This window comes from Panthera pardus, unplaced genomic scaffold, assembly GCF_024362965.1.
Source record: "Panthera pardus isolate Hobbes unplaced genomic scaffold, ASM2436296v1 HiC_scaffold_17, whole genome shotgun sequence".
NCBI classification, from domain to species: Eukaryota; Metazoa; Chordata; class Mammalia; order Carnivora; family Felidae; genus Panthera; species Panthera pardus.
The window spans coordinates 95,364,803-95,391,819 of NW_026526732.1; the positions used below are offsets into that span (position 1 = coordinate 95,364,803).

At 35.0% G+C, this 27,017-nt stretch overlaps 1 protein-coding gene across 15 annotated transcripts in view; it reads left to right on the forward strand.

Annotated features, from left to right (window-relative positions):
• The window catches only part of KHDRBS2 (KH RNA binding domain containing, signal transduction associated 2), a 626,804-nt gene that overhangs the window by 523,949 nt on the left and 75,838 nt on the right, over nt 1-27,017 (forward strand). For all 15 annotated transcript variants that reach the window (XR_008422979.1, XR_008422982.1, XR_008422981.1 and 12 more), the window contains exon 7: nt 13,864-13,946. Coding sequence is in view for 7 of the 15 variants with exons in the window: in XM_053904773.1 (XP_053760748.1) it covers nt 13,864-13,946 (83 nt within the window). In the remaining 8 variants the exon portion in view is untranslated. The remainder of the gene's footprint in view (nt 1-13,863; nt 13,947-27,017) is intronic.

Genomic DNA, 27,017 nt, shown 5'->3' on the forward strand with positions numbered 1-27,017 from the left:
ACTCACTATGAGCTGCTAACCTAGCCTGTAGATATTCAATAAACAAGGAAACAATATAATCATCTATCTATCTTTCCTCAATATCAAACATTACTTTTAAAGGACTCCTAGATTTCATGCATTTTGCTTATCTCTTCTTGGGAGAAGGAATCTACTGTGGACCCTGACTGCCTTTGCACTTTCTGCCTGGGCATGCCAAGAGTACAAGGCCCTATTATCCATGCTGTTTTTCAGGGCTTTGTTTTGAACAAGAAACACTGAGGGATGAGGTAACACCCCCCACAGACAAAGAGCAGGTTTGCTTCTGCTTAGTTTAAGATCCCTGCAACTCGCCACTCCGCCCCTGTAATGCAGCCCAATGACTGTCAAGAATCCAGCTTGGCTCCACCTGCACTGCCCCCCTGGGTGGTGGGACGCATGAATTACAGGCACAATCCAATATGAAGCTCTGGCTATTACTCTACTGTGAGTAATGAAGTCCCTAGTTGCCTCATGCTTTCTGCCAGCATCCATGAAACAGTAATAGGTTAGCTTATTAACTTAAAAGTAGATCAAAATCTCAAACCCTGCAGGGTTATTGACATTTAAAGATATAACACTGTTTTTAAAATATATAATAAAAAATTATCAACCCAGCATGTTTTGAAATTATTTCCTCATGTGTTTTTTCTTTGAAAGATTTTATTTTTAAGTAATGTCTACACCCAGTGTGGGCCTCTAACTCAAAACCCCGAGATCAAGAGTCACATGTCTACTGACTGAGCCAGCCAGGCTCCCCTCCCCATATGTTTTTAACTGCTAAAACCTCAAACTATATTTTCATTATTATTTAAAACTTGCATACTCATAATGATTTTAAAATAGTCATGAGAATTATATTTTTCCATTAACGATATTAGGCTTTTAGTAAAATAAATAGACATTAAGCACTAGACAGTGTCAGAGACTAGGTTTGAATTCTAGCCGGGCCATTTGCTGATGGGCTGTGACCTCATGAAATTACTTGTTTCCTAATCTGTAAAATGGATGTGTAAAGGTACAGAACATAATTTATAGGGTTGATGTAGGTTTTTAAGGAAGTTCTGTGTGTATAAGCACTTCATGTACTGGTACTTAAGGGTCTTCTCATACATGCTGGTTGTATACAAATCCAAATGCTGTTCACGTGAATGTGATATTATCAATTTTATCTTGAAATGTACATAACCTCCAGATGTACCTACTGAAGTTTGTTATTTGATTTTACTTGGCTTATCTAAATCAGAATTAGCCTCCCCAGAGATTAATTTTGTAGTGTAGATATGCATGTGCATATAGCTGTCAGAGATGGTCTTACAGATCTTTGGGAGCTTTTAATTTCCAAAGATTTCAGATACATGCAATTTCTAACCTTCATACTGAGTGTACATATATATGGAAAACTGATTAATAGCCACAATCTACATAGGAAATGAAGGTATTATAGAGTAGCTCTTATTAGGGACTTATTCACTGATTTCCATAGAAAACTTTCCAAAAATTCAAGGTTTTGTCTCACTGCAGAACTAGACTGTTAGGTGTGGGGACTCCCCACCGATTATGTGGACCCTTATGCTGTAGGATGGTTTTGAAGAGATAATGACTTCCCACGGTGAGTGAGTGAGCTGACCTACTGCATCAGTAACAAAAGCTACACGTTGGGGGGTATCCATTGCCATGCTGCTCCAAACCAACCAGCAATCTCTAATAGGCAGCCATTCTTTCAGAGGGAAAAAAGAAATGGAAGATACTATTAAAATCCTTTCTGTATTGTAAGAAATCCATCTATACAGCACCAAACAGGGAATGCATGATTTAAAAAAAAAAAAAAGCAGTAGGGAGATATTCACATAAAAATAAAACTTTTAAGAAAAGAAACATGAGAAATTATAAATAATCCATAATTTAGGAGATACTTGTCATAAGCATTGATCATTACATCCTGTGGGAATACTACCTATTAAGACATTGGGATTCTGTGTTTAGTTTTTGTTTTAATAATATTTCATGATATGTTTTTTTAATTTGTATAATTATAAAGAAGTGTTATTATAGTAACAAAAGATCATATATGAAGGGGACATTCTATGCATTTTATGATTTAACTCACTAAGTTAAAGAAGGAACATATGTTTATAAGAATTAACCACACTTCATAAAGAAAGTTAAATGTCAAGTTCCTATCTGACCTGTTAATTATATTCAATAACATTAAAGGGCAGCATTTGCAAATTGCTTCTGTGCCTAGTATTTTATTGTTTGGTGACAAAATTATGATCTTGACCCTAATAATTAAATTACTTAATTCTAACATATTTATTGGTTCTTGATTGCATGCTTGTCTTTATTCTCTTTTTCTCTCAATTGTATTAGAAAATTCAATGTTATTTCCTTTTATTTTCTTTTAATATCCACTGACCTTTTACAGAAAATAAAATCTGAAATGAGAATAATAGCAAATGCTAAATCTGTCACTAATGCTTGTTAAATTTAAACGTCTTCAAAGAAAGTGGGGGTATATAACAGAGTGAAGATGACATTTCATATCATTTAAATTTCCAAATGATTTTCTTCTGGAAATCACAATAATTTACTAGCATCATAAGACATTTTTGCTTCTCTTTATTTGATAAAAAGTGTTCGTTTTTATAGTTTCTATATTAGTATTAGGTTGAACTATAGAAAATTGCCAATATTTGACATTTTTGACCTACAAACATGGCAATTTCATATGATCCAACTTAACTTTCCAGATAAGTAAATTCATTACAATAATCATTAACCACACTGTCAGTAACAGAATTTAATATTTTGGAAACAAATTTATGCATGCCTAAACTATGCTGTGAGATGGTCTCAACTATTTTTGAATGATGAGTCCCTTTTTGAGTTATAAGAAATCTTCAGAAATTCCATAAATGAGTGCTGATTAGAAAAATCTCTCTATATAGAGGAAACTCAATATATAATCTATTTATGTTTCCCTTATTGTCAAAATGTTTTGGTTTGGTGTCTGTGGGGGCAGTAATGTGCACACAGGGACAGCCAGAGATTCTCATAGGTACAGGTCAATGTTAAGAAAACACATCGGCGTGGGCATCTTTTACAACAGGATTTTCAACAAATAACATCTTTCTATTAAATCAAGACTGATCTTCTTTTTAGTGTGGATTCTTCTTGTAGAAAACATGATTATATTTATTATACTGGGTGTTTTGCCTTCATTTCCTAGTGACATGAAGACCAATTAAAGAGAGGAGTGGGGCTTATAACACCCTGTTCATGTAGAACATGAAGTAGCCTAAGCTTTTCATCTCAGTAGATACTCTGGTGGTTGTTATTTCAATGGTCATCTATCTGTTGATGACTTCCAGAGCTCTATTTGTAGTCCAGACTACCTAAGCCTAAACCCCCTAGGTCCACCTACCTGAAACCAACTCTCATGACATCAAGGTCATCTGCAGCTTTTCTAACTGCCTACCAGAGGAACATTTAATCACCTTTGGAAGGAAATACCATCAGCCAAAGCTTTCTCAAGTTTCCGTACACAGTATTGAGGAGAGTTCACTGAAAGATTACAAGACCTTGTTAAAAACAGTATCAATTCAATACAAACCAAGAGGAAAAAATAAAGGCACTGATGATTCAAATGTTGGAGTTGTCATCCAGGGGATTTTCAGTAACTATGATTAACATATTCAAGAAAATAGAGGGGTAAAATGGAGCCTAGTCCCAAAAGACTTGGCATTTTTAAGAGTCAAAAAAGTAAGTTACAAAATTCAGATGTATATTTTGTCATTCCACTGCTTGAAACCTTTCCATGGCTTCCTTCTCTACAGGATACAAATAAACTCCTTACCATATCATAGGAAGAATTTCAAACTTAACTCCTTCTATTTCTTTAACCAGACTTGCCTACCATTTCATAGATATTTTCTGCTTTAGTTAGATCCAACTACTAGCAGTTCACCAAACAGTACTTTCTTTTATGGTGTCATGCATTCACGCCTGAGGTTCTTGGAAACTGGAATGCTCTCATACTACTTGCTGGTCCACCTAGAAATAATTTATTTATCCACAAATAACCATCTCAAATACCTTTCCTGAGAAATTCTTTCATTTCTTCCATTGTAGTTCCATAGCACTCATTACATACTCTATTAAACACTTTTCCATTTCAAAAATTTCAATTTTTTTTATACATTTGTTGGTCTCCTACAGTAGGCCACGAGCAGTGGCATGCTACAACTGACTTGTGCCAGCTCACAAGACCCTTTGTAAAATTTTTAGGGACTTTGTGAATTGGTTGTTAAGCAGAGCTATTATTAAAAATTAAATTAGGGGTGCCTGGGTGGCTCAGTTGGTTAAGCGTACAACTTCGGCTCAGGTCATGATCTCACAGTTCGTGGGTTCCAGCCCTGCATTGGGCTCTGTGCTGAAAGCTTGGAGCCTGGAGCCTGATTCAGATTCTGTGTCTCCCTCTCTCTCTGCCCCTCCTCTGCTCATGCTCTCTCTCTCTCTGTCTCAAAAAATAAAGAAACATTAAAAAAATTATTAAAAACAGAGATAGTTAATATTTTCATCAATATGTGATTACTTTGTTACAATCTATGCTCTAGATTATTTATGTCTGTTGTTTTTGTATGGTGGAAATAATATATAATAGTGTATTACTGTTTATCTCTTCCCAAATTTGTTGTTTTTCATGCTGATAGCTTGACATCACTCATAAGTATTTATACCGTAGTACCAGTAAATCCTAAAAGCCAGGACTTGATCTTTTATTATGTTGATTATTTGGATTTAAGAAACTATGGAGAAAAAATGAATAATACAGATTTAACTTAAAATTGTGTTATGGTGGATGCCTGGGTGGCTCAGTTGGGTTAAGCTTCTGACTCTTGATTTCTTTTTCTTTTTTTTTTTTTCAACATATGAAATTTATTGTCAAATTGGACTCTTGATTTCAATTCAGGTCATGGTCTCACAGTTCTTGAGTTCAAGCCATAAGTCAGACTCAGTGCTAACAGCACAGAGCCTGATTGGGATTCTCTCTCCCTCTTTCTCTGCCCCTCTTCAGCATGTGCGTGCAAGTGTGTATGTATGTGTGCACACAATCTCTCTCGAAAAAAAAAAAAAAAACTTAAAAAAATAAACTAAAATTTGTTATGCCTATAGCCTTTACATTGTGACCAAAACACAAAATTGAGGAAATGTTCTTCTAGTATATGAAAACCATGGTCCAATTTAGAACAGAGCTGCTCACATAACTGACAAATAAGTAAAGTTCTGACATACATAGTTGAGGTTTTCCTTTCATTTTACTTGCCAACATTAATGAAAATTTCAAATGACATTTATGTCAGAATTATAATGTTCATGGATATAGAGGAGTCTTACTTGCTGAATAAGACAGTAAAATGTAGGAGACACCATTCCAATGTCTTCTCCCTTCCATCATTTCTGTTGAAAAATTCTTCTTTGTCTCTATTTGTTGCACTCTAGGGATAATGTACCAGTTTTTCCTGGTGCTTTTAAAATTTCAATTTTCAGCAGTTTTATTAGGATGTTCCCAGGTGTATTTTCTTTGTATTTATGCTAATTAATGTTCATAGAGTATCTTGAAAAAAGAAGTAATCACGTTTTATCTATGTTGTGATTTATTGTGGTATCACTGCAATAGCAGAATTATAAAACTTATTTTACAAGAGATAGCATGTCACACTGAAGTTGTATGTGTATAAAACTTAAATTATATATTTTATCTATAAGTTCTGTGCTATAAATTTTAATATAAAATATATAATCTTAGAGTACAAATGTAATTTATACATATTTATAAATTTGATTTTTATTTGTAAAATGTGTGCTTATGTCAGTAAAATTTACAGTGAAATTATGTACATACACACACACACCACACACATAAACACATACATGCAATTTTTTGAAGAGCCATTTGGTAATCATTTATCAGAACACCACAGGCTGAGAGCTCTCAAAGACAGGAATTAGGTCTTGTTTTTCTATCTTTATTGCCTGGATAATAAATTCAGTAGCTGATACAAAGTCTGGTGAATTACTATTATTTTAAGCTTATATAGAGAGCTAATACTATTTAGATTTGAAAACCCAAAATTGGTGCAGAAATCATAGTTCAAGATGGAGTGTTCAAATCAAATTGAAAAATTAGTAACATAATAAGGCAGAGAAGTATATTTTTCAAAGCAGATTTGAAAAGGGCTGGCTTTGTACAGCTATGTATTTATAGTAATACACATCTGTCCTGTATGCTGCTTTAGCCAGTACTCATAGAGTGTATGTATAATGAGACCTATAATTCATAAGAAACTATGAAGAAATCATCATCTCCTCATAGCACTCAGGCCTTCCTGTCAGGCTACACTTCACATTGTAACTTAAGCAAATAGTAGAGGACATGGTGAGGATCTGGAAAACAGTCAAGACTGCATTTTCTAAGGATCTGCTTTTATTTGGTTCAAAGAACAGAAAACTAAAGAACTTATAATTTCACAAATATGAAGGAATTCAAGATAGAAGAGATATTCTTCATGACCATGTTCCAGAAAAAAATGAATTTTTTTTCTTTGGGCATTTTGTTTTTTTGTGAGAGATAAAGAAAATAAAGTTAAAACCTTTTTTAATGTTTATTTATTTTTTGAGAGAGAGCATGAGCATGAGCAGGGGAGGGAAGAGAGAGGAGGAGACACAGAATCCAAAGCAGGTTCCAGGCTCTGATCTGTCAGCACAGAGCCTGATGTGGGGCTCAAACTCATGAACCAACCGTGAGATCATGACCTGAGCTGAAGTCATGCTCAGTCAGTTGACTGAGCTACCCAGGTGCCCCCAAAGTTAAAACTTTTAATTTCAGGAAGTGTTTTTGCTTTTACTGGGACACCAGTAGGAAATGTAGGAAATGCTACTCTGACACCCTGATAACTTAAGTAGCATCTGCAAGAGTCTTAATTTTTTAGTAGAAATGTGTGAATAGGCTGAGACATAAGATAGCAATTTCTTCAAAGGAAACAGCAGAAACAGTAGGGCAAAAATGGGAAAAATGTTTTTGATTTCTTAGTTGAATATTCATATTTAATTTGAATCTCTTGCGGATACCAACTGACTTTTTAGGGTGCATGTCTGTTTTACTGATTTATCTCAGAACATTACCAGCATGATCCATAATTTTACTTGTCCTAAGAAAATTACATAAATACTTATATCACGTGTTAGAAAACAAAAATAGACTATATACAAGTATCCACATTTACTTTCTCTTTTACAGTAAGGAGAATTATTTGGGGACTACTGTACCATATATTTTATGAAATTGTGGGTTGCCAGGAAAGATCTCTATATATTCTATGGATTTTCTGTGTAAGACTTAAAAAAATAAAGAAAAGTGTAAGTGAGGAGGGAAAATGTATTAGTCTTCCACAAACTAAATGGTAAAGCTATTCTTCATAAACAGAGATAATACTACTGTGTAATCATCATTTGAAATATTTCTCTTTTAGTGGTGATAGATTTGAGTCAATCCGTATCTACTCTGTATGAGAATACTCTCCTTTGTGCTAATTTAACAGTTCAATACATATTTATTGAGCAAATACTCTATGGAATAAACTATGCTAAGCACGATAAGGTATCTAAAAAAGTGATTAAATTATGATAGAATCCATGCTTTTCAGGAGCTTCAATTCTAAAAAAAATAAAATAAAATTGTAAAAATAAATATACAGTATATATTTAGTACTGTACATATGATATATCCTAAGTACTGATGAGATAAAAACAACAGGCTATTAGAATTCAGAGAATACAGGCCTCTGGGTGGCTCGGTTATGCGTCCAACTTCAGCTTAGGTCAAGATCTCACGGTTTGTGGTTTCAGGCCCTGCGTTGGCTCTGTGTTGACAGTTCAGAGCCTGAAGTCTGCTTTGGATTCTGTGTCTCTCTCTGTCCCTCCTCTCTGTCTCTCTCTCTCTCAAAATAAATAAATAAACATAAAAAATAGAATTCAGAGAATAGAGCGTTACCATAAGCTTGAAAGAAGCAGGAAAATTTTCCTAAAGATCATATAATAACTTTTAGACATCAGTAGCATTTCAACAGATAGAAACAAGAAAAGCAGAAGAAGTTTAGGGGTTAGAAACTCTGAAGACATGTACTTTCCCCCTCCTTGGCTCTTCTAGTTTGGGACACAAACACAACAACAAAATGGAACTAAACAAAACAAAACTCGCTTGTTTGCTTGTTCCTCATGGAAGTCAGAGCTCGTGAGTCCTGAGTAACAAAGGAGGGTGAATGAAGCCATATTTTTATAATCTTGATGGAGAACAATAGCATGGATGCTTGAAAAGATGGTGCAGTCCCTGAAACACCTGTGGCAAATTCAATTAATCCCCTAGTTACTGACCTCATGATCCCCAAGACAGAAAGCTCAATTATCTGTTGCAGCTATGGGAAATCCCAGCTATGATGTTAACTGTTGTTCCACCCAAGGGGAGATGAAGCCTTGAATTGAGAATAAGGATGCCTAAACGTCACCTGAGAACACAGGAACCTCATGTCCACACTCTAATGGTTGTTAATGTGTGTGTATACATGCATGTGTGTTGGTGGGGTATGGCTGTGTAAACAAAACTATATATTTTATAGGATGGTTGGAAGATTAATTTATAGAATTCTCGTATTAAGTAAAAAAAAAAAAAAAGAATAAGAGATATTACATAAGACACAAAGGTAAAATTAAAGCACCAATGCAGAAGATCCAATATCTCACTAGTAAGAGTACTAGAAAGAGAGAACAAAAGTACAATGGTATTTGCCAGAACTGGAGAATATAAGCTCCCAGAATTGAAAGAGCTCATTGAGTACCCAGCATACTGAATGAAAAGAGATACACACATACAGGCACAGCATTATAAAATTTCAGAATGCTAGAGGTAAACTTTGTAAAAGCATCCATAAAGGAAAGAAAAAAAGTGAAATGAAATAAAATAAAACTAGGTCACATACAAGTAGCAGGAATTCTCAGCACCAATATGTAGTGATGAAAACACTGAATCAAAACTCTCAAAAATTCTGATTGAAAATCATTTTTCAGTCTAAACTTCTACACTCAGTTACCTGATCCAGTGTGGGATTAGAATTTAAAAATCTATAACCAGATAAATGTCCAATATGCCAACAATATCACATATGTAGTATCCTTTCCAAAATATTGAAGCAAAATGTAATTATGAGAATAATCAAACAAGTTCAGAATGTGAGACAGTCTACAAACAATTGGTCTAGACAACTCAAAAAGGCAGTGTAATGGAAACCAATAAAAGCCTGGAGTAGTTTGATAGGGATTGCATTAAATGTGTAGATTGCTTTGGGTAGTATAGACATTTGAACAATATTTGGTCTTCCAACACATGAACATGGAATGACTTGCCATTTCTTTGTGTCATGTTCAATTTATTTCATCAGTGTTTTATAGTTTTCAGAATACAAGTCTTTCACCTCTTTGGTTAGATTTGTTCCTAGGTATAGTATTGGTTTTTTATGCAATTGTAAATGGAACTGATTCCTTAATTTCTTTCTGCTGCTTCATCATCATCAGTGCACAGAAACGCAACTGGTTTCTGTATGTCAATTTGGTATCCTGCAACTTTACAGCATCTTTCACAGTGCTAGAAGAAACAATCCTAAAATTTGTATGAAACCACAAAAGACGCCGAATACCCAAAGCAATCTTGACATAGAAGAGCAAAGCTGGAGGCATCACAATTCTGGACTTCTGTAGTGATCAAAACAGTATGGTACTGGCATAAAAACACACACATTGATAAAGTAGGACAGAACAGAAAACCCAGAAATGAACTCACAACCATATGACCAATTAATCTGCAACCAAGCAGAAAAGACTATCCCACAGGAAAAAGACAGTCTCTTCAACAAATGGTGTGAAAACTGGAAGGCAGCACCACTTCCTTATATCATACACAAAAATAACTTCAAAATGGATTAAAGATCTAAATGTGAGACATTAGGAAGTCTAGTTAAAATCCTAGAGGAGAGCACAGGCAGTAACCTCTTTGACACTGGCCATAGCAACTTCTTTCTTAGATATGTCTCCTAAAGCATGGGAAAAAAAGCAAAAATAACCTATTGGGTTTACATCAAGATCAAAAGCTTCTTGCACAGTGAAGGAAACAATCAACAAAACTAAAAGGCAACCTACAGAATGGGAGAAGGTATTTGCAAATGACCTATCAGATAAAGGGTTAGTATCCAAACTCTATAAAGAACTTCTCAAACTTAACCCCCATAAAATAAATAGGCAGAAATGGGCAGAAGACATGAATAGACATTTTTCCAAGGAAGACCTCCAGACAGCTAACAGACACATGAAAAGATGCTCAACATCACTCATTGTCAGGAAGTACAAATCAAAATCACCATGAATATCACCTCACACCTGTCAGAATGGCTAAAATTAACAACACAGGAAACAACAGGTGTTGGCAAGGATGCAGGAAAGGAGAACTCTCTTACACTGTTGGTGGGAATGCAAACTGGTACAACCACTCTGGAGAACAGTATAGAGGTTCCTCAAAAAGTTAAGAATAGAAAACAACCCTATGATCCAGCAATCACAGTACTAGGTATTTATCAAAGGATACAAAAATACTAATTAGAAGGGATACATTCAGCCTGATATTTATAACACCATTGTGTACAGCCATTATGTACCATTATGGAATCAGCCTAAGTTCCATCAACTGATGAATGGATAAATAACAGATATATATATATAATGGTGTGTGTGTGTGTGTATATATATATATATATATATACACATATATATATAACAGATATATATATATAATATACATAACATATATATTATATATATAATATATATAACAGATATATATATTATATATATACATATAACAGATATATATATATGTATATATATAATATATATACATATATATATATATATAAAATCTATATAGAGAGAGGGGGGGATATTACTCAGCCATAAAAAAGGATGAAATCCTGCCATTTGCAATGACATGGATGGAGCTACAGAGGATTTTGCTAAGTGAAATAAGTCAGAGAAAGACAAATACTATGATTTCACTCATATGTTGAATTTAAGAAACAAAACAAACCAGCAAAGGGGAGGGGGGGGGGGGAAGAGAGGGAGGCAAACCAGGGAGAAAACAGAGAGGTAGGCAAACCAAGAAACAAACAGACTGTTAATTCACCCCTGAGGTTGGGGGTGGGGGGGTAGATGTGTAAATTAGGTGACGAGGATTAAGGAGGGTACTTGTAATGAGCACTGGGTGTTGTATGGAAGTATTGATTCACTATATTGTACACCTGAAACTAATATTACACTGTATGTTAACTAACTGGAATTTAAATAAAAACTTAACAAAAAACCTGGAGGACTACATTAGTTCTAAAAATACTAAGCAGACATAATAACCAAATGCAATTCACAAATCTTGATTGGATTCTGATTTTTAAAAGGTAGCTGTAAAAGATGTTTTTGACGATAGCAGAATTTTGACTATGGACTACACAGTAAATGATATTTGGGGATTATTAGGAGTGTTTTTGGTAGGAGTAATACCATTGTATTTATGTAGGAGAATATCCTTATACTCAGGAGATCCAAGCTGAAGTATTTAGGGATGAGATATCAGATATCCAGAATGGATAGAGAGAAAGAGAGAGAAAGAATAAGTATCACTTTCCAATATACCACTTAGTAAAAGTTACTGAAAGAGATATTTCAGGAAGAAAAGAGAACTAGTGAAAATGGAATTTGGTAAAAGATTTCATATACAAACAGTGGTGGTGGGGTGGGGGGGGTGGTCCTTAGGAAAGCCACTCTGCTCTCAGTCCAGACCAAAGTGCAATAAGTTGGCCCTGTGAGAGAGACTCTCCAGGTAACACAAAACAAAATGATAGATTATCTGGTATTGTTGAATATTTTAAAATATGATTGCTAGTTTGATAGAACTGTTGGGAAAATTAAAAACAAATAATTTGAATTATATAGAAAATCAAGAAAATAATAAAATGAATGAGGAATTATTAACATTAGGAAAAACAAAAAGTATGTGAGAATAAAAAAATAAGTGTGTTAATCTATTTGGAATCTTAGTGAATAATATTTATTGTTATTTAATGATAATGTAGATATTGACTAACGAAAGTTATGATGAAAACTATGTTAATGTGTAGGGAAAATATGGGGAAGAGTCTAGAACAGCACTAAATCCTTTACAACCTGAAGGGCTAGCCAATAGGAAATAATCAAAATTCATAAATCAAGGAATGTTAATTTAACCATATTACTTAATAACACAAAAATTAATACTAAAATAATAGATGAAAAAACCTTAAAGAGAACCAGGGGTTAGAGAGGGACAAGGAAGTGCTGTTTTTTGGCCATAAACCCTTTAGTATTATTTTTAAATAATCTTATACGTTAAAATTAACTTCCAAATATTTAATTTTTTAATTCAATAGGAATCTAATTAGAATATTCAAAGATCTAATGGAGAAACTATTGCATACTACAGAGCAAAAATATGATGAGATGGAAACCATAAGTGGAAAAATAAAAGAAATTGAAGTCAGACTCCGAAAACCCCATTTATAAATAATAGCATTATATAAACGGTAAACCAGATGGAGAAGTCATAATATTTTTAAAACTTTCTTAAATTCATGAAAATTATTAGTTTTCAGATTAAATGGGATCAATGATCTTAGTCAAGATTGAAGTAGAAACTTTCATATCCACACATTTTTTAAGTTTCTGAACACAATAGAGAGATTTATAATCCTCCAGACTGAAACGAAGTTATGAACTTGTGGGATGGGTTGGAAATGCATTCCAGGGAAAGAGACACACCAGCAAAGGTCCAGAAGCAGAAAAACTAGAGGTTTTTTCAGAAGTAGGGAATAGTCCAGGTGGATGGCTAGGGTTTCGAATAAAGTCAGTGACTACAAAGGGAAATAAAACTAAATCTCTCACTAAGTGATCGGATAACTGCTAGCTTGCTTTCACATTCTGCAATGACAAGTCTGCCTTAGCTTTGATACCATTTTAGTTAGATAATAAGACTCACCACCAACATCATTTTGTTTATGAGACTTAAAAAGTATAGAATGCACAGCAAAATAAATGGTCTTTCTTTTTTTTCCTCTTCCCTTCCTTCCTTCCCTCTGTCCTCCCTCTCTCCTTCCATCGCTTTCTTTCTTCCTTCTCTTCCTTCTCATCTTCCTTTCTTCCCTTCCTTTTCCATCTTCGTTCCTTTTTCTTCCCCCTCCCTTTATTCTTTTTGTTTGTTTTGCAATGATGACTATCATTTTCTCACTGCAAGTTGATCACAATTTAAGGATCCCGTTTTTATAGGGTAAGAAAAAAAAACTCCCGGTGGGGCTGTAAAAAATAAAACTAGTATTATGTTAGCACACTATCTACCTATAATATTTTCAAAAGAAAATTTATTTTTCATTCTTTATATTTTCTTCAGTAGTACTGATCAAAATTCTGGATAAATCCTAGAGTAGGTATTGCTACTTCAATGATGTGCTGAATTTAATTATTAGACATTATTCTGATCCATGAAATATTATTCAAGGGTATGAAAAAATTGTTCATCTAGTAAAATCTGATGCAGAGTAACTAAGCAAACATAAAAACTAAATTAAGGTCACATTATATAAAATCTCATTAGGCAAAAACAGACCAAAGTTAATCAAGTTGATTGCTAATAGGTCTCTCTACCATTTTCTGCCTCAGGGGTATGATGATGGCTACGGGGGTGAATATGATGACCAGACCTATGAGACTTATGATAACAGCTATGCCACCCAAACGCAAAGGTAAGGCATTTGCTGTCTAAAGCATCCTTGTCAGGATTATTTCTAATCCTGCTATTTTGTTTCTTGTATCAGAGTACCAGTTATATTATGTGAGAGTTTCTAGCAGTGGTTTTTCTCCATCGTCTCTCTAAATTACTAAATTGCTTACTAGACTGAGGTAAAAGAAAATAATCTAGCAATTGTTAATAATGGTAGTGTGTTGGGAAGCCTTGGTGGCTCAGTCAGTTCAGCGACGGACTCTTGATTTAAGCTCCAGATATGATCTCAGGGTTTCTGAGATCGAGCCTGCTAGGGATTCTCCCTCTCCCTCTGTCTGCTCCTCCCCAACTCATTTGCATGTGTGCGTCCTCTCTGTCTCTCAAAAAAATTTTAAAAATAATAGTAGTGTGTTATTTTAAGACTAGGTGATTATCATAACCACTAAACTCATTAAATAAGTTTTATGTAACAAAATACTGTTTGAGAAATTATTTTAGTAAATTCATAATTAACACAACAATGAAACACAAAGCACTTGCTCAATGGAGCTTTTTCCTCCTAAATGCAATTTTTAAAAAATACTTATGTATTTATTTGAAGGAGAGAGAGCATGCATGCCAGCAGGGGAGGGGCAGAGAGACAGAGGGAGAGAGAGAATCCCAAGCAGGCTCTGTGCAATTAGAGCAGAGCCAGATGTGGGGCTTGATCTCAAGAACTGTAAGATCATGAACTGAGCTTACATGAACTTTGAAATCAAGAGTCAGATGTTTAACCAGCTGAGCCACCAGTCACCCCTGTAATTTTTACTTGTAAAACAAAAGATACAGGAATGCTTTTAGTGCTCTGAAAAGGGAAAATTTGTAAAACATCTTATGGAATGAATAATTTCTTTCCTATTTTGATGGATCTTTAAATCATTATTGACTATATCTCTTTAGATTGATTAAATTTGAAATATCAATGAATTTTTACTTCTTTAAAGTCATTTTTTTGAGGTAGTATTTACATACATTAAACTTTGCCCATTTAGGGTACAGAGTTTGTATGAGTTTGGCAAATGCAAACTATCAAGTGACCAACATCAAACTTAAGTTATAGGGCAATTTAGTCAGCCCCAAATGTTTTTTTATGGCTCTGTACAGCCAACTTTTCCTAGGCCCTGGAAACCACAATCAGTTTTTTGCCATTACACTTTTGACTTCTCTAGAATGTCATTTAAGTAGAAGTGATACAATATGTAGGCTTTGAGTCTGGCTTCTTTACTTAGCATGATGTACTTGATATTTATTTTATGTTTTTATGTGTATCAAATTTCTCTTCCTTTTCATTACTATGTAGTGCTTCATTGTTAGGATGTGCTATAGTTACTTCATTCATGGGTTGAAGGACATATAGGTCGTTTCTGTTTTACTTTTTTTTTCAATTATGTAAAAAAAATTGGCATTAACAAATTCATTCTTAGAAAAATCAATCTTCTAAATATTTTTCTGAAAAAAAAAGTTACAATTATCATGGGAAAGTAGGAGGAGTCCATATGACAGTTAAGTAATTCTTCACTACCTATAATTGATGGAAACCAATAAATTAATTGTTGCAAAATCATAGCATTGTCCATTTATTGATAAACTTTACTGGGACTCACAGAGATCTGGATGCTTCATTAAGTAATATTTGGAGGGGGGGGGTGACAAAGAAAGAAACAACTTTAAGGTCATTATGGAGTGGAGGAAATCTACATGTACTGCATAAGGTGCATTTTGTATGGTCTGAAGGACAACATAGTGAAAGGCATGAAGGGAAATTCTACTTAGATATTGTGGGCAATTAGGAAAAAGATGAGTGTGAACTGATACTTTTAAAGCTAAGCATAACATATCATTATAGAAATGACCATCTTCAATTTTGAGTAATTGGTTAATTCAAAGTATGTGAAATACAAGGGCTATCATGAGCTAAGGGTTTATATTATGGGTGATATCTTAATTGTCCCAATTGCATATTGAAACACAGCACAATTATTTAGGATGGGGGAAAGTTTTGCATCATGTTACAGACACTGAATATTGTATGCAAACTGGCTGTATATTTATATAGCATCTGCTAATATTTTCAGTCAAATTATTAGCTCATTCTTGTATATTAGTGCATAAAAATGGTGGTAATAAAGTTCTATAGCTTGTTTCAGAAATGATTTAGTAGAAAAAATAATTACCACTCACTAAAAACACAACTAGAACAGAGTAAAATAATTTCTTGATTTAGCTCTATAGAGCTACATTCAGCTGATAGAGATTTTGAAATAATTTTCTGAAAGCAAGAGACTTTCTGCATCTTTCTCTGGTGAGACTTAAATGGGCTTAACTGACCCTAAGACACAAGGAAGAAGAAAATTTGGGGATTAGAATAACTTATTTTTGAACACTTAAAAAGTGAATGTTAGAAGAATTGAACTAAGTATGCATAAAAAGTAATAGAATAATTTCAGAAAAAAATTTCTCTTAATGAAGTATAATTTATATGTAAAAATATATTTTCTATGCACTTCTGCTATCTTCTTTTTTTCCCTTTCCTATCTATTCCACTTCCTATGGCTAAATTCATCCCATCCTCATGGGCGCTGCTCGAAGCCAACTCTTCCAAAAATGTTTTTCTTAATCCTTTATTTGGGAATAGCCTGGTTTTGCTTTATCAGCACCATACATTTATTTCTCTATGGCACTTTCTCTCTCTGTCTTACATTTTACTCATCACTTTTACTACTTTCCTAGAATCTTTGTCTCATACCTTCATGTCCCTCACAGTATCTAGTGTTGAGTCTTTCATAGGGTATTATTGGATAGATGATTGTTGAATACATGAATGTCAGACCTAATGCCTACCTACACTGTGAAGATACAAAATAAGAGCCTCTTGGGGTGCCTGGGTGACCCCATCACTTAAGTGTCTTGGTTTCGGCTCAGGTCGTAATCATATGGCTTGTGGGTTTAAGCCCCACATCAAGCTCCACACTCTCAGCACGGAGCCTACTTGGGATTCTCTCCCTCCCTTTTTCTCTCTGTCCCTATCTCTCTATCTCAAAATATAGAAATAAACTTAAAAAAATAGAGCCTCTCCCCTCAAAGGAGAATACAACATACAAGATTCTATGTAATACATTTATTGACAAAATATTTATATATTTCTGAGATATCTTAGTGTTTAACCAGAAGTGATAAAGAAAACAGGTCATGAACTTAATTAAAATGATACTAATATTCTATGATACAATAATTATAAAATATCTATTTTGGTCAAAACATATCCTCGATATTGGTAGAGTATCTGGCACACTAGAGGTTCTCAGTAGAGATTTGTTTAATAAATGAACAAAAAATAAATGAATGCATTAATGAATGAATGAAATTAACAATGTCATTTCAGAAAACTCTGTGAAGAATTTTTAAATATAGTACCAATTTGTAATAGAAATGGATAAACACTGAGAAAATTCATGACATACTCTATTAAATTCCTATATTTAGATTATTTCTATCAATCCAACTATGCCAGCAGAAGGTAATATTAGCAGTTTAGTTAGATAAGAACTTATTAAATGATTATATGTGTCAGAGAGTATACTCGCCATGCAGTGACAACACTTATTTTTTGAAATTTTTAATTATATTTTAATATTTGCCCCTAACAATTTGTTTGAAGAGTCATTTGTGAGCTGTGTATATATTAAAATAACTATATTATAAGTGAAACAACTATAGAGTAACCAAGTATTAGAACTTATAAGTGAGAGAAAGTTTCTTTTTATAAGAATCAGTATAGAACTATTTCTCTTTAAAGTGGTGGCTCTTTAATTGGACTTTTAAAATTATGATTTGGATTTATGGAGGGAAATGGAGAAAGTTTCTAAAGTTGACTAAAGAGAAATATATGAGCATAAAACATCTCCATCATTTATAAACAATGTGAATATTATTTTGGCACTGTCATGGCCAAAATTAGAAGAAATTCCAATTTAGAATCTGAAAGCAAAATAGCGAATTATGTGTGACTTAGCAGAATTGATATAAAAAATAAAAATCTTTACAGAAAGTGGTCTTTAAATGACTAGTCGGCACAGGTGAATACAGAATTTGTAGAAATTATAGAGTAGAATCTGGCAGGTACCTAAATGGAGTAATTATATCATCTTCAATAGAGAGTCTAAGGGAAGTTCACAAGGTAACACACTAGAAAGGTTCACCTGGAGTTCAGAAGCTATAACAACTTTAATTAATCCCCAGTTGTCTTGTAAGGTGTCGTTAGTTCTGGAAATTTTCAAATGGATCAGAAAAGGGACTTCTCTGAAGATTCCTTAGGAGGCAGCTCAACATAAATGACATATTAAGGACTGGTAAAGAGGACGATGATATCACGGGTCTTGGACCATCTTTTTCTCTTGCTCTGTGTCTATGAGAATAAAAACTTAAAAAAATATGGATTGATGAGTTTATTATGCAAGCATCAACTTGCAGTATTAGTATTGCAGTTTCCAGGGGAACTCAATTATTGAAGTCTTTGGATTAAGACAAGTTACATCCTGTGATTAACAACTTTAATTGGACTAAATATTAAATTCTGTCCATGTTCTCAAGCCCCATTTTTTATGTACTCCTCAAAGTCATTAACATTTTCAGAGATCAATCTTCTGAAATTATGTAAATTCATAAGGTTTTACCAACCAATTGACTTTTCTCAATGCCCAAATTTTCAGCAAGAATCTATACCAAACCAAAGCCATAGATGTAGGAAAAAAAATTTATTGGCATGCACTTAAGCTCAAATAGTAATATTGCAAATGAAAATCAAAAGACCAATTTTGATCATGGATTCTAAGGGCAATTTAATTTGGGTGTGAAATGTTAAGAAACTATAATTTTCCAGTGTAAATCTTTTTTTTTAAGATAGTTGAGCTCTTTTTTTATTGTTTCATTTCTACATTTAATTCTGAATTAAAAAAATTGTTTATTTGTTTTGGTTTAGTATTTATAAGTCCTGCTGTAGTGATAGCAATATAGTTCGTTTTGCTTGAATATTACATCTACCCTTTGCACCTGGGACGGAACTATATATTTTCTTTACAGGTTCTTAAACCCTAATTGGAATATTTCCCTTTATTCTATTTTTTTAAGTTAAATTCAATTTAGTTAACATATAGTGTAGTATTGGTTTCAGGAGTAGAATTTAGTAATTCATCACTTACACACAACACCCAGTGCTCATCCCAACAAGTGCCCTCTTTAATGTACATCACCCATGTAGCCCATCCCCCCACCCACTTCCTCTCCAGCAACCCTCAGTTTGTTCTCTGTATTTAAGAGTCTCTTATGGCTTGCCCCCCTCTCTGTTTTTATCTTATTTTATTTTCCTTCCCTTCCCCTATGTTCATCTGTTTTGTTTCTTAAATTCCACATATGAGTGAAATCAAATTGTCTTTCTCTGATTCACTTTTGCTTAGTATAATACGCTTTAGTTCCATCCACATTGTTGCAAATGTCAAGATTTCATTCTTTTCGATTGCTGAGTAGTATTGCATTGTATATATACACAACACATCTTCTGTATCCATTCATCCATCGATGGACATTTGGGCTCTTTCCATATTTTAGCTATTGTTGATAGTGCTGCTATAAACATTGGGGTACATGTGTCCCTTCGAAACAGCATACCTGTGTGCCTTGGATAAATACCTAGTAGTGCAATTGCTGGGTCATAGGGTAGTTCTATTTTTAATTTTTTGAGGAACCTCCATACTGTTTTCCAGAGTGGCTGCACCAGTTTGCATTCCCACCAGCAATGCAAAAGAGATCCTCTTTCTCCGCATCCTCGCCAACATCTGTTATTGCCTGAGTTGTTAATGTTAGCCATTCTGACAGGTGTGAGGTAGTATCTCATTGTGGTTTTGATTTGTATTTCCCTGATGGTGAGTGATGTTGAGTATCTTTTCGTGCGTCTGTTAGCCATCTGGATGTCTTCTTTGGAAAAGTGTCTATTTGCATCTTCTGCCCATTTCTTCACTGGATTCTTTGTTTTTTGGGTGTTCAGTTTGATAAGTTCTTCATAGATTTGGGATACTAACCCTTTATCCTTATATGTCATTTGCCAATATCTTTGCCCATTCTGTCAGTTGCCTTTTAGCCAGTTGCCGTCAGCCAAGGTCAAAGAGGTTGCTACAGTTTTCTTCACTAGGATTTTGATGGTTTCCTGTCTTACATTTCCTGTCTTTCATCCATGTTGAATTTATTTTTGTGTATGGTGTAAGAAAGTGGTCCAAGTTCATTCTTCTGCATGCCACTGTCCAGTTTTCCCAACACCATTTGCTGCAGAGACTGTCTTTTTTCCTTTGTAAATCTTTAACTTCAGATTTGTATAATAGGCAAAATATCAAAATGAAAGACTTTGCTTTCCTTAATTCATGAATCAGGTGAGGAATTCACTAGGAAAAGGATCTTATTTTCTGTAAATTCCAAGTGACTGTGCTAGGAGAGCAAATATACATCTCTTTCTGATATTTAAGTTCTCAAAGTTTTCTAGAATGAAGACCCTTTTTTGAATACCTGTATTGGTCAGGGTCCACACAGTAGGGGGGGAAATTACTCTTAAATTAGGATAATTTGAGAAAAGTTTAATAAGAGAACTATTTTCACAAGCAGAGTATAGGGAAACCACAAGAGACAATACGATGCCCTGGCACTAGTATCCTTGGGGCAAGGTGTTTGTCACCAAAATTTGTTTTGAGAGGAAACAGAGAATACTATTTGGAGAGGCCTCCTGACAGGAACTCAGACTTCTGATTCAGAATGGTAGCTCTGGTCATCCCACAAAGAGAAAAGTTCAGGGAGTTAACGCCCTGACCTCACTTTCCTCCCTCCTTCCAGTCTCCTACTCTTGGTCTTATTGGTTGAATACATTAGGAGGCAGAAGACAAGAAATCTAGTATATGGAGTTGCTGTTAGTCATCCCCAGAGTACAGAGCAAGCTGGAGAGAAGAATGGAAGTGGGTAGGCAAAGGGAAGAGAGCCAGCACAGCATACAAAAATTGTATCATACACTCAACAACTAATAATTGTACATATTAATGTCAGTTGCTTGAAGATGTAAATAATGACTTGAATCATTATGGAAACAGTAATGCTTTTAAATGAATTCATATTTTATTAATGAGAAAGCATCTACATACTTAAAAAAAGTCAGAATACACAGTGACCGTACAAATGTACATTTGGTGAACCAATGGGTTCTTGGACTCCTTCGCATAATTTCTTGGCTCCTCAAGGGTCAGAGCCCACACAATGGGAACCAGTGCTGTGTTGTTCAGAGACTACTTGAAACTAATGATTCATAATAACTAACATTACTTTTGGCCTAGCCGTTGTGTTAATTGTTTAGGCCAATTTGTCTCATTTAATCCTTGCAGTAACATTTGAGGCAGAAAGAACTGAAGCTTAAAAATGTCAAGTGATTTTCCCAAGTTCATTCAGGTATTAAATGTTGGATTCAAAATCACATCTTCTAGCTCCAGACGCCTTATACATAAAGACTAATAGTGTCTGAAAATACTAAATCAATTCATTGAGTCAACAGATTTTGTTATTACCTGAACAAGCCACAGAGAATATGCATTTAATATAATAAAAATGTAGTAAGTCATTTGCATGCTTTTCAAAAGGTTCTGACAAAAGGATAATTTCAAGCAAGAAAAACCATGTGTTTAGGCTATAAATTTAATGTGATCCCTGTATTTGATACTAAGAGTCTATGGAAGCCCTTCTAATGAAAATTTAAGTGTAAGTCACTGCAGTCATCCAGTAATTTAATAAAAGTTATCATATTAAGTATATAACAGCTTTTCCTATTCATTTAAGTGGTACTATTCACTATAAAATGACTCACCCTCATTTTGTAATTCAATTCTCCTATGTTTCAAACTATAGTCAATGATGAGATTGAATTTACAAAAGGTTATTGGATTTGAGATATTTTCCCAGTTATTCTACAAGTTAGTTGTATTTTCATGCCATCTGCAGACCTCTGCATGCATGAACAGTGGATTGGCTACTGCTTGGATTTACTTCAACAAAGTGAGAATCCAGCTCTTGATACTATTTTTTTGTCCTCATCTGGAATACTTATTTTAGGCATCTAGGATACTTGCTGTTGATTTTAAGGAAGAATGTGTTTCGCAAATTATCCATTTATTGCATTTGTTGATTTTTTATTACTATAAGATTAATTTTGATAACTACTTCCCTAAATAGTCAATTTGTATTTAAAATATAAAGGGCAATAAAGGGCACCTGGGTGGCTCAGTTGGTTGAGCGTCCGACTTAGGCTCAGGTCACAATCTCACAGTCTGTGAGTTCGAGCCCCGCGTTGGGCTCTGTGCTGACAGCTCAGAGCCAGAAGCCTGCTTCAGATTCTGTGTCTCCTCTCCATGACCCTCCCCCTCTTGCACTCTGCCCCTCTCTGTCACTGTCTCCTACAAACATGAATAAGCATCAAAAAAAATTTTAAATATGCAATAATATATCTTTTGCAAGACTTTAATAAGAAAAGCTACAAAACTATTTTCCCTAGTCATTTGAATGATGAGTCTCCCAAGAAAACTTAAGGAAGTGTCCCAGTTAGTAACTGAAACCTGTTTAATCATTTACTGAGATGAGGATATGTCAGCATGTCAGTCATTTCTTCTCAGCAGATTACTTTATAACTGGAAACACACCTCAACTAGAAACAGGAAAGTATTAGGCAAACCATCTGCAGTCAGAGCTTTGGAAAAGGGAGCTGTTAGATCATCGTAGACTCTTGAAGAACCTGATGTGTTGCAAAGTCTAGTATTAAGGCCAGTTAAAGAGCCTAAGATGAAATTCTGACTTCAATAGTAATTAAAGATACTTAGCTCCACCAAAAGAAAAAAAAACATATTTAGGGGCGCCTGGGTGGCTCAGTTGGTTAAACATCCAACTTTGGCTCAGATCATGATCTCACCATTCATGAGTTCAAGCCTCACATGGGTCTTGCTGCTATCAGCACAAAGCCCACTTTGGGTTCTCTGTTCCCCTCTCTCCCTGCCCCTCCCCCACTTGCTCTCTCTCTCTCTCTCTCTCTCCCCCAGAAATAAACATTTTTTAAAAAATAAAAACATATTTAACAGCTAGTTATCAACATATTTAGGGGTCACAAATACTCACAAGTGTATATAATTGTCAAGGTGCAACAATAAGGAGTGGTGGAGACTGGCAAACTGGAAAGTGCATGCTCTGTTGAAGGCAACTATCTTCTGTTCAAGTTTAGGATATCATGGCCATATAGTTCATGTAGAGTAAAGGGTACAGGGGTGTTAGATGTTTTTGCCCATGAAATCCTGTTTTCCAGTTACTGTTGCTGCATAACAAACCATCCAAAAGCCAAGTGGTATAAAATAACCACCTTTACCATGCTCTCTTATAATTGAGGATTTTGTATATCAGGAATTCTAACAAGGCACAGCAGGGTGTCCTGTTTCTTCTCCCCTACATCTGGAGCCTCTCAGCAAGAAGGCTCAAAAGGTAAGGATAACTCAATGGCTGGGATATGGAATCATCTGGAGATTCTTCTCTCATCTGTCTGGCAGCTGATGCTGGATATCAGCTGATACCTAAACTGGGACCACTGCTTAGAATGCTCATGTAGTATTCCACATTGCTTAGCTTCCTCACAGCATGGCAGCTTAAAGCACCAGATTTGAGTACTCCACAGAACAGAACAGAAGCTGCATTGTCTTTTATGACTTAGCGTCATTCTGTCAAGTCCATCCAGATTCAGGAGAAAGGATATGAGACCTCACCAGTCACTGGGGAATGGGAATGGTTCAAGGATAGAAAATGATGTTGTGTCCATTTTTGGAAAATGGAACTTGCCACGTCAGTTTTTCAATGCAATGCCCTGATGTTTTAAATGTTGGCAACTAATTTTTGAAAGTTAAACACTATAGAGACTAAAGCAAATATAACTGTGGGTAGCCAGGTCATTGTTTTCTAAATTCTGTTCTACACAAAATAAGCAAGATAGATAAGTCAGTATCCAGAAAATGCTTCCAAGGGCACAGTAATAAAAGAGTCCTTCAAAATGGTTATTTGGGGGCACCTAGGTGGCTCAGTCGGTTGAGCAACTGATTTCAGCTCAGGTCATGATCTCACAGTCTGTGGGTTTGAGCCCCACATCAGGCTCTGTGCTGATAGCTTAGAGCCTGGAGCCTGCTTCAGATTCTGTGTCTCCCCCTCTCTCTCTGCCCTTCTACTGCTCACACTCTGTCTCTCTCTGTCTCTGTCTCTCTCTCTCTTTCAAAAATAAATAAACATAATTTTTTTTTAAATGGCTATTTGAGGGCACTATATCGTCCATGAAGGATGTCCTAAAGTCCAGGAGTAGACTCTTTGGAGACCATTAGTGAAGAAGACAGACATGCAAATAAACATGTAGCATGTGATAAGTACTTATGCTAGAAAGAGGTGCCAGAGGATATGAGAGAACATAGGAAGCCATCAAGTAGACAGTTACAAGAAAGTACCAGAAGCTTCTTTTTTTTTTTATTTTTTTGAGGGAGGGAGGGAGAGAGAGAGAGCGTATGCAAGTGGGGGAGAGGGGAAGAGGGAGAGAGAGAATCTTAAGCAGGCTCCGTGCTCTGTGTGGAGCCAGATGTGGGGCTCAATCCCATGACCCTGGGATCATGATCTGAGCCGAAATCAAGAGTTGGATGCTCAACCAACCGAGTCCCCCAAACGCCCCCAGAAGTTTTCTTAAAAAGAACTGATGCCAAGCTGTGATTTAACTGGGTAAATAAAATTTAGCCAGACAAAGGTATGTACAAAGACAAAGATATGAGAATATAATTAATTACTAAAGAACTACATGTCCTTCAGGTGACCTAAGATACTCAAGAATGGTAGAGCATTTAGCTGAAATGATAGGAAAGGAACAGGAAAGCCTAGATATAGCACTCAGATGTACAAAAAGAATGATTTTTGGATAGAGTTTGAGGTTGTTATCATATCTAACAGTTGGCAAAACCAAATTCATCTTTGGTGACGGTTATGATCATCCTTTTTTTGCGTCAGCCTGATTTGGTCATTTGAGCTCAGCAAGTTCTCTATTAGTTGCTATTCCATCCTTTTTCTAAATGATCTTCCTGTGCTTTCATTGCTGTCTTTTGTTTTTCAATCAGTTTGCACTTAAATTAACCAAAAAAACAAAAACCAACCAAACAACAACAACAACAACAACAAAACGGTCTTACTTTATTGCACTTGAACACTGGTAATGAGAGAAGGGAGGTATTTTTCTTGAAACACCCACGGTCAAGATGAAAAATATGGACTTTGTGATCTTGAAACTGTAGAGTAGGGGAGAGAAAAAAAAAAAAAAACATACAGGACACTTTAGATCCCTGGAGAACCTCAGAAAAGGAAACAATTTATCTCAGATGCATGTGGAATAGAGCCAAAATAAGATACATACATTAGTAATTCCCCATAATTAGATTCCCCTTTATAATAATCTCAACACCTTATTTTACTGTTTCATTAAAGCTGTTTATAAAGAGCTATTTTCTAGGGGCTAGAAGGAGAACAGTGAACTATATGGTATATGTAAGTACAGGTATATGTAACTATTCCATAGTTACAATACTGTGGACTAGATGTTTCATATTCAGAACTAATTATATTTTATAAAGGTAATACAACACATAAATTATATGTTGCATCTGGGCCAAAAATATATATTCATCTCATTGTATTGAAACAAATGAGTGACTATAGTAGGCAGGACATAAATAGCTATAAATAGCTAATCATTTTAGATAAGAATTTTGTTGCCTAATGATTTCGACATTCAGCTGAAGAAAAATTGGGAGTTCAGGGTTTTCGGATTTAGAATTCAAGTGCTATAAGTAATTGTGAATTAGTATTATATAATATTCAGTAAGACCAAATTATAGATGTGTGAAAAAAGCAAGAGAGGAGTGTGAAGGGCTAGTCAGGAAACACTTGACCATTTCTAAAATAATACAGAGCTGCTGCTATATGCAGAGGCCTATACTGAATATTTCATAACATTATCACATGAGGTAGACAGCTTAATCCTCAGATCACAAAGAAACTAGGTTTCCAATGTTTACCTTGCCCAGGCCTAGACAAGGTTCAAACTGATTTGTGTACAATTCCAAAGACTGGGTACTTTGTACTAATACCATAGTGCTCACACTTCAGCTTATTAGGAAACTCTTAAACTGAAGTAATATCTTCTCCCCTGTAATCTCCATTTATATATATTGACCAGTAATCAGCTTGTGAAGCTACACATAATAAATCATTTTGGTCCACATACCAGCCTTTATGAAGATAATGTCCCTCTATCAATATCCAGAATGTGATAGAATGCATTCTTGGCTAAGATTCCGCACCCTCCCTAAGTTCACACCCTTTGCTCTGTGATTTTTCAGTGTCTCTCATAAAAGAGACAGAGTGTTTGCCTCCTCATTATCCTGTATCTTTCTTTGACTAATGGAATAATGTCACATCTGAGCCTACACATTAAGAGGACTATGCATTTCCCACTTGCTCTCTTGCTGTTGCCAGAATAACTTCTCTAGATAGCTATTAGGCCCTTAGTCTTGGTTCCAGAATGAAATGGGGAGTCTGCACCTCAAGGAGTCCAATCCCAGTTCTATCCAAGCTTGAAACAGAGCCCCCAGTGATCCCAGCCTCTGGGAAACCTCTAGCCAAACAAAAACACACGACCTAAACAATTATCTCTTAGTGCATGATATTAATGTTTTGTAATTGTTTGTTAAGCTACATTATTGTACCAGTAACATGTACTATCCAAGGTCAGTACTCACATAGAATGGTTTTCCTCAACTGTTGTCTCCGGTTGACTCCAAGTATGGAGTCCAATGACTCCAGTTGTCCAAGTATCCATCCTGAGGTGCGGCACAGTGATCTCAATACGTTACATCAGAGGAGAATTGCCTGGTGCAAAGCAGTGACATGATTACATCCTGTATAATAATGCTTCTTA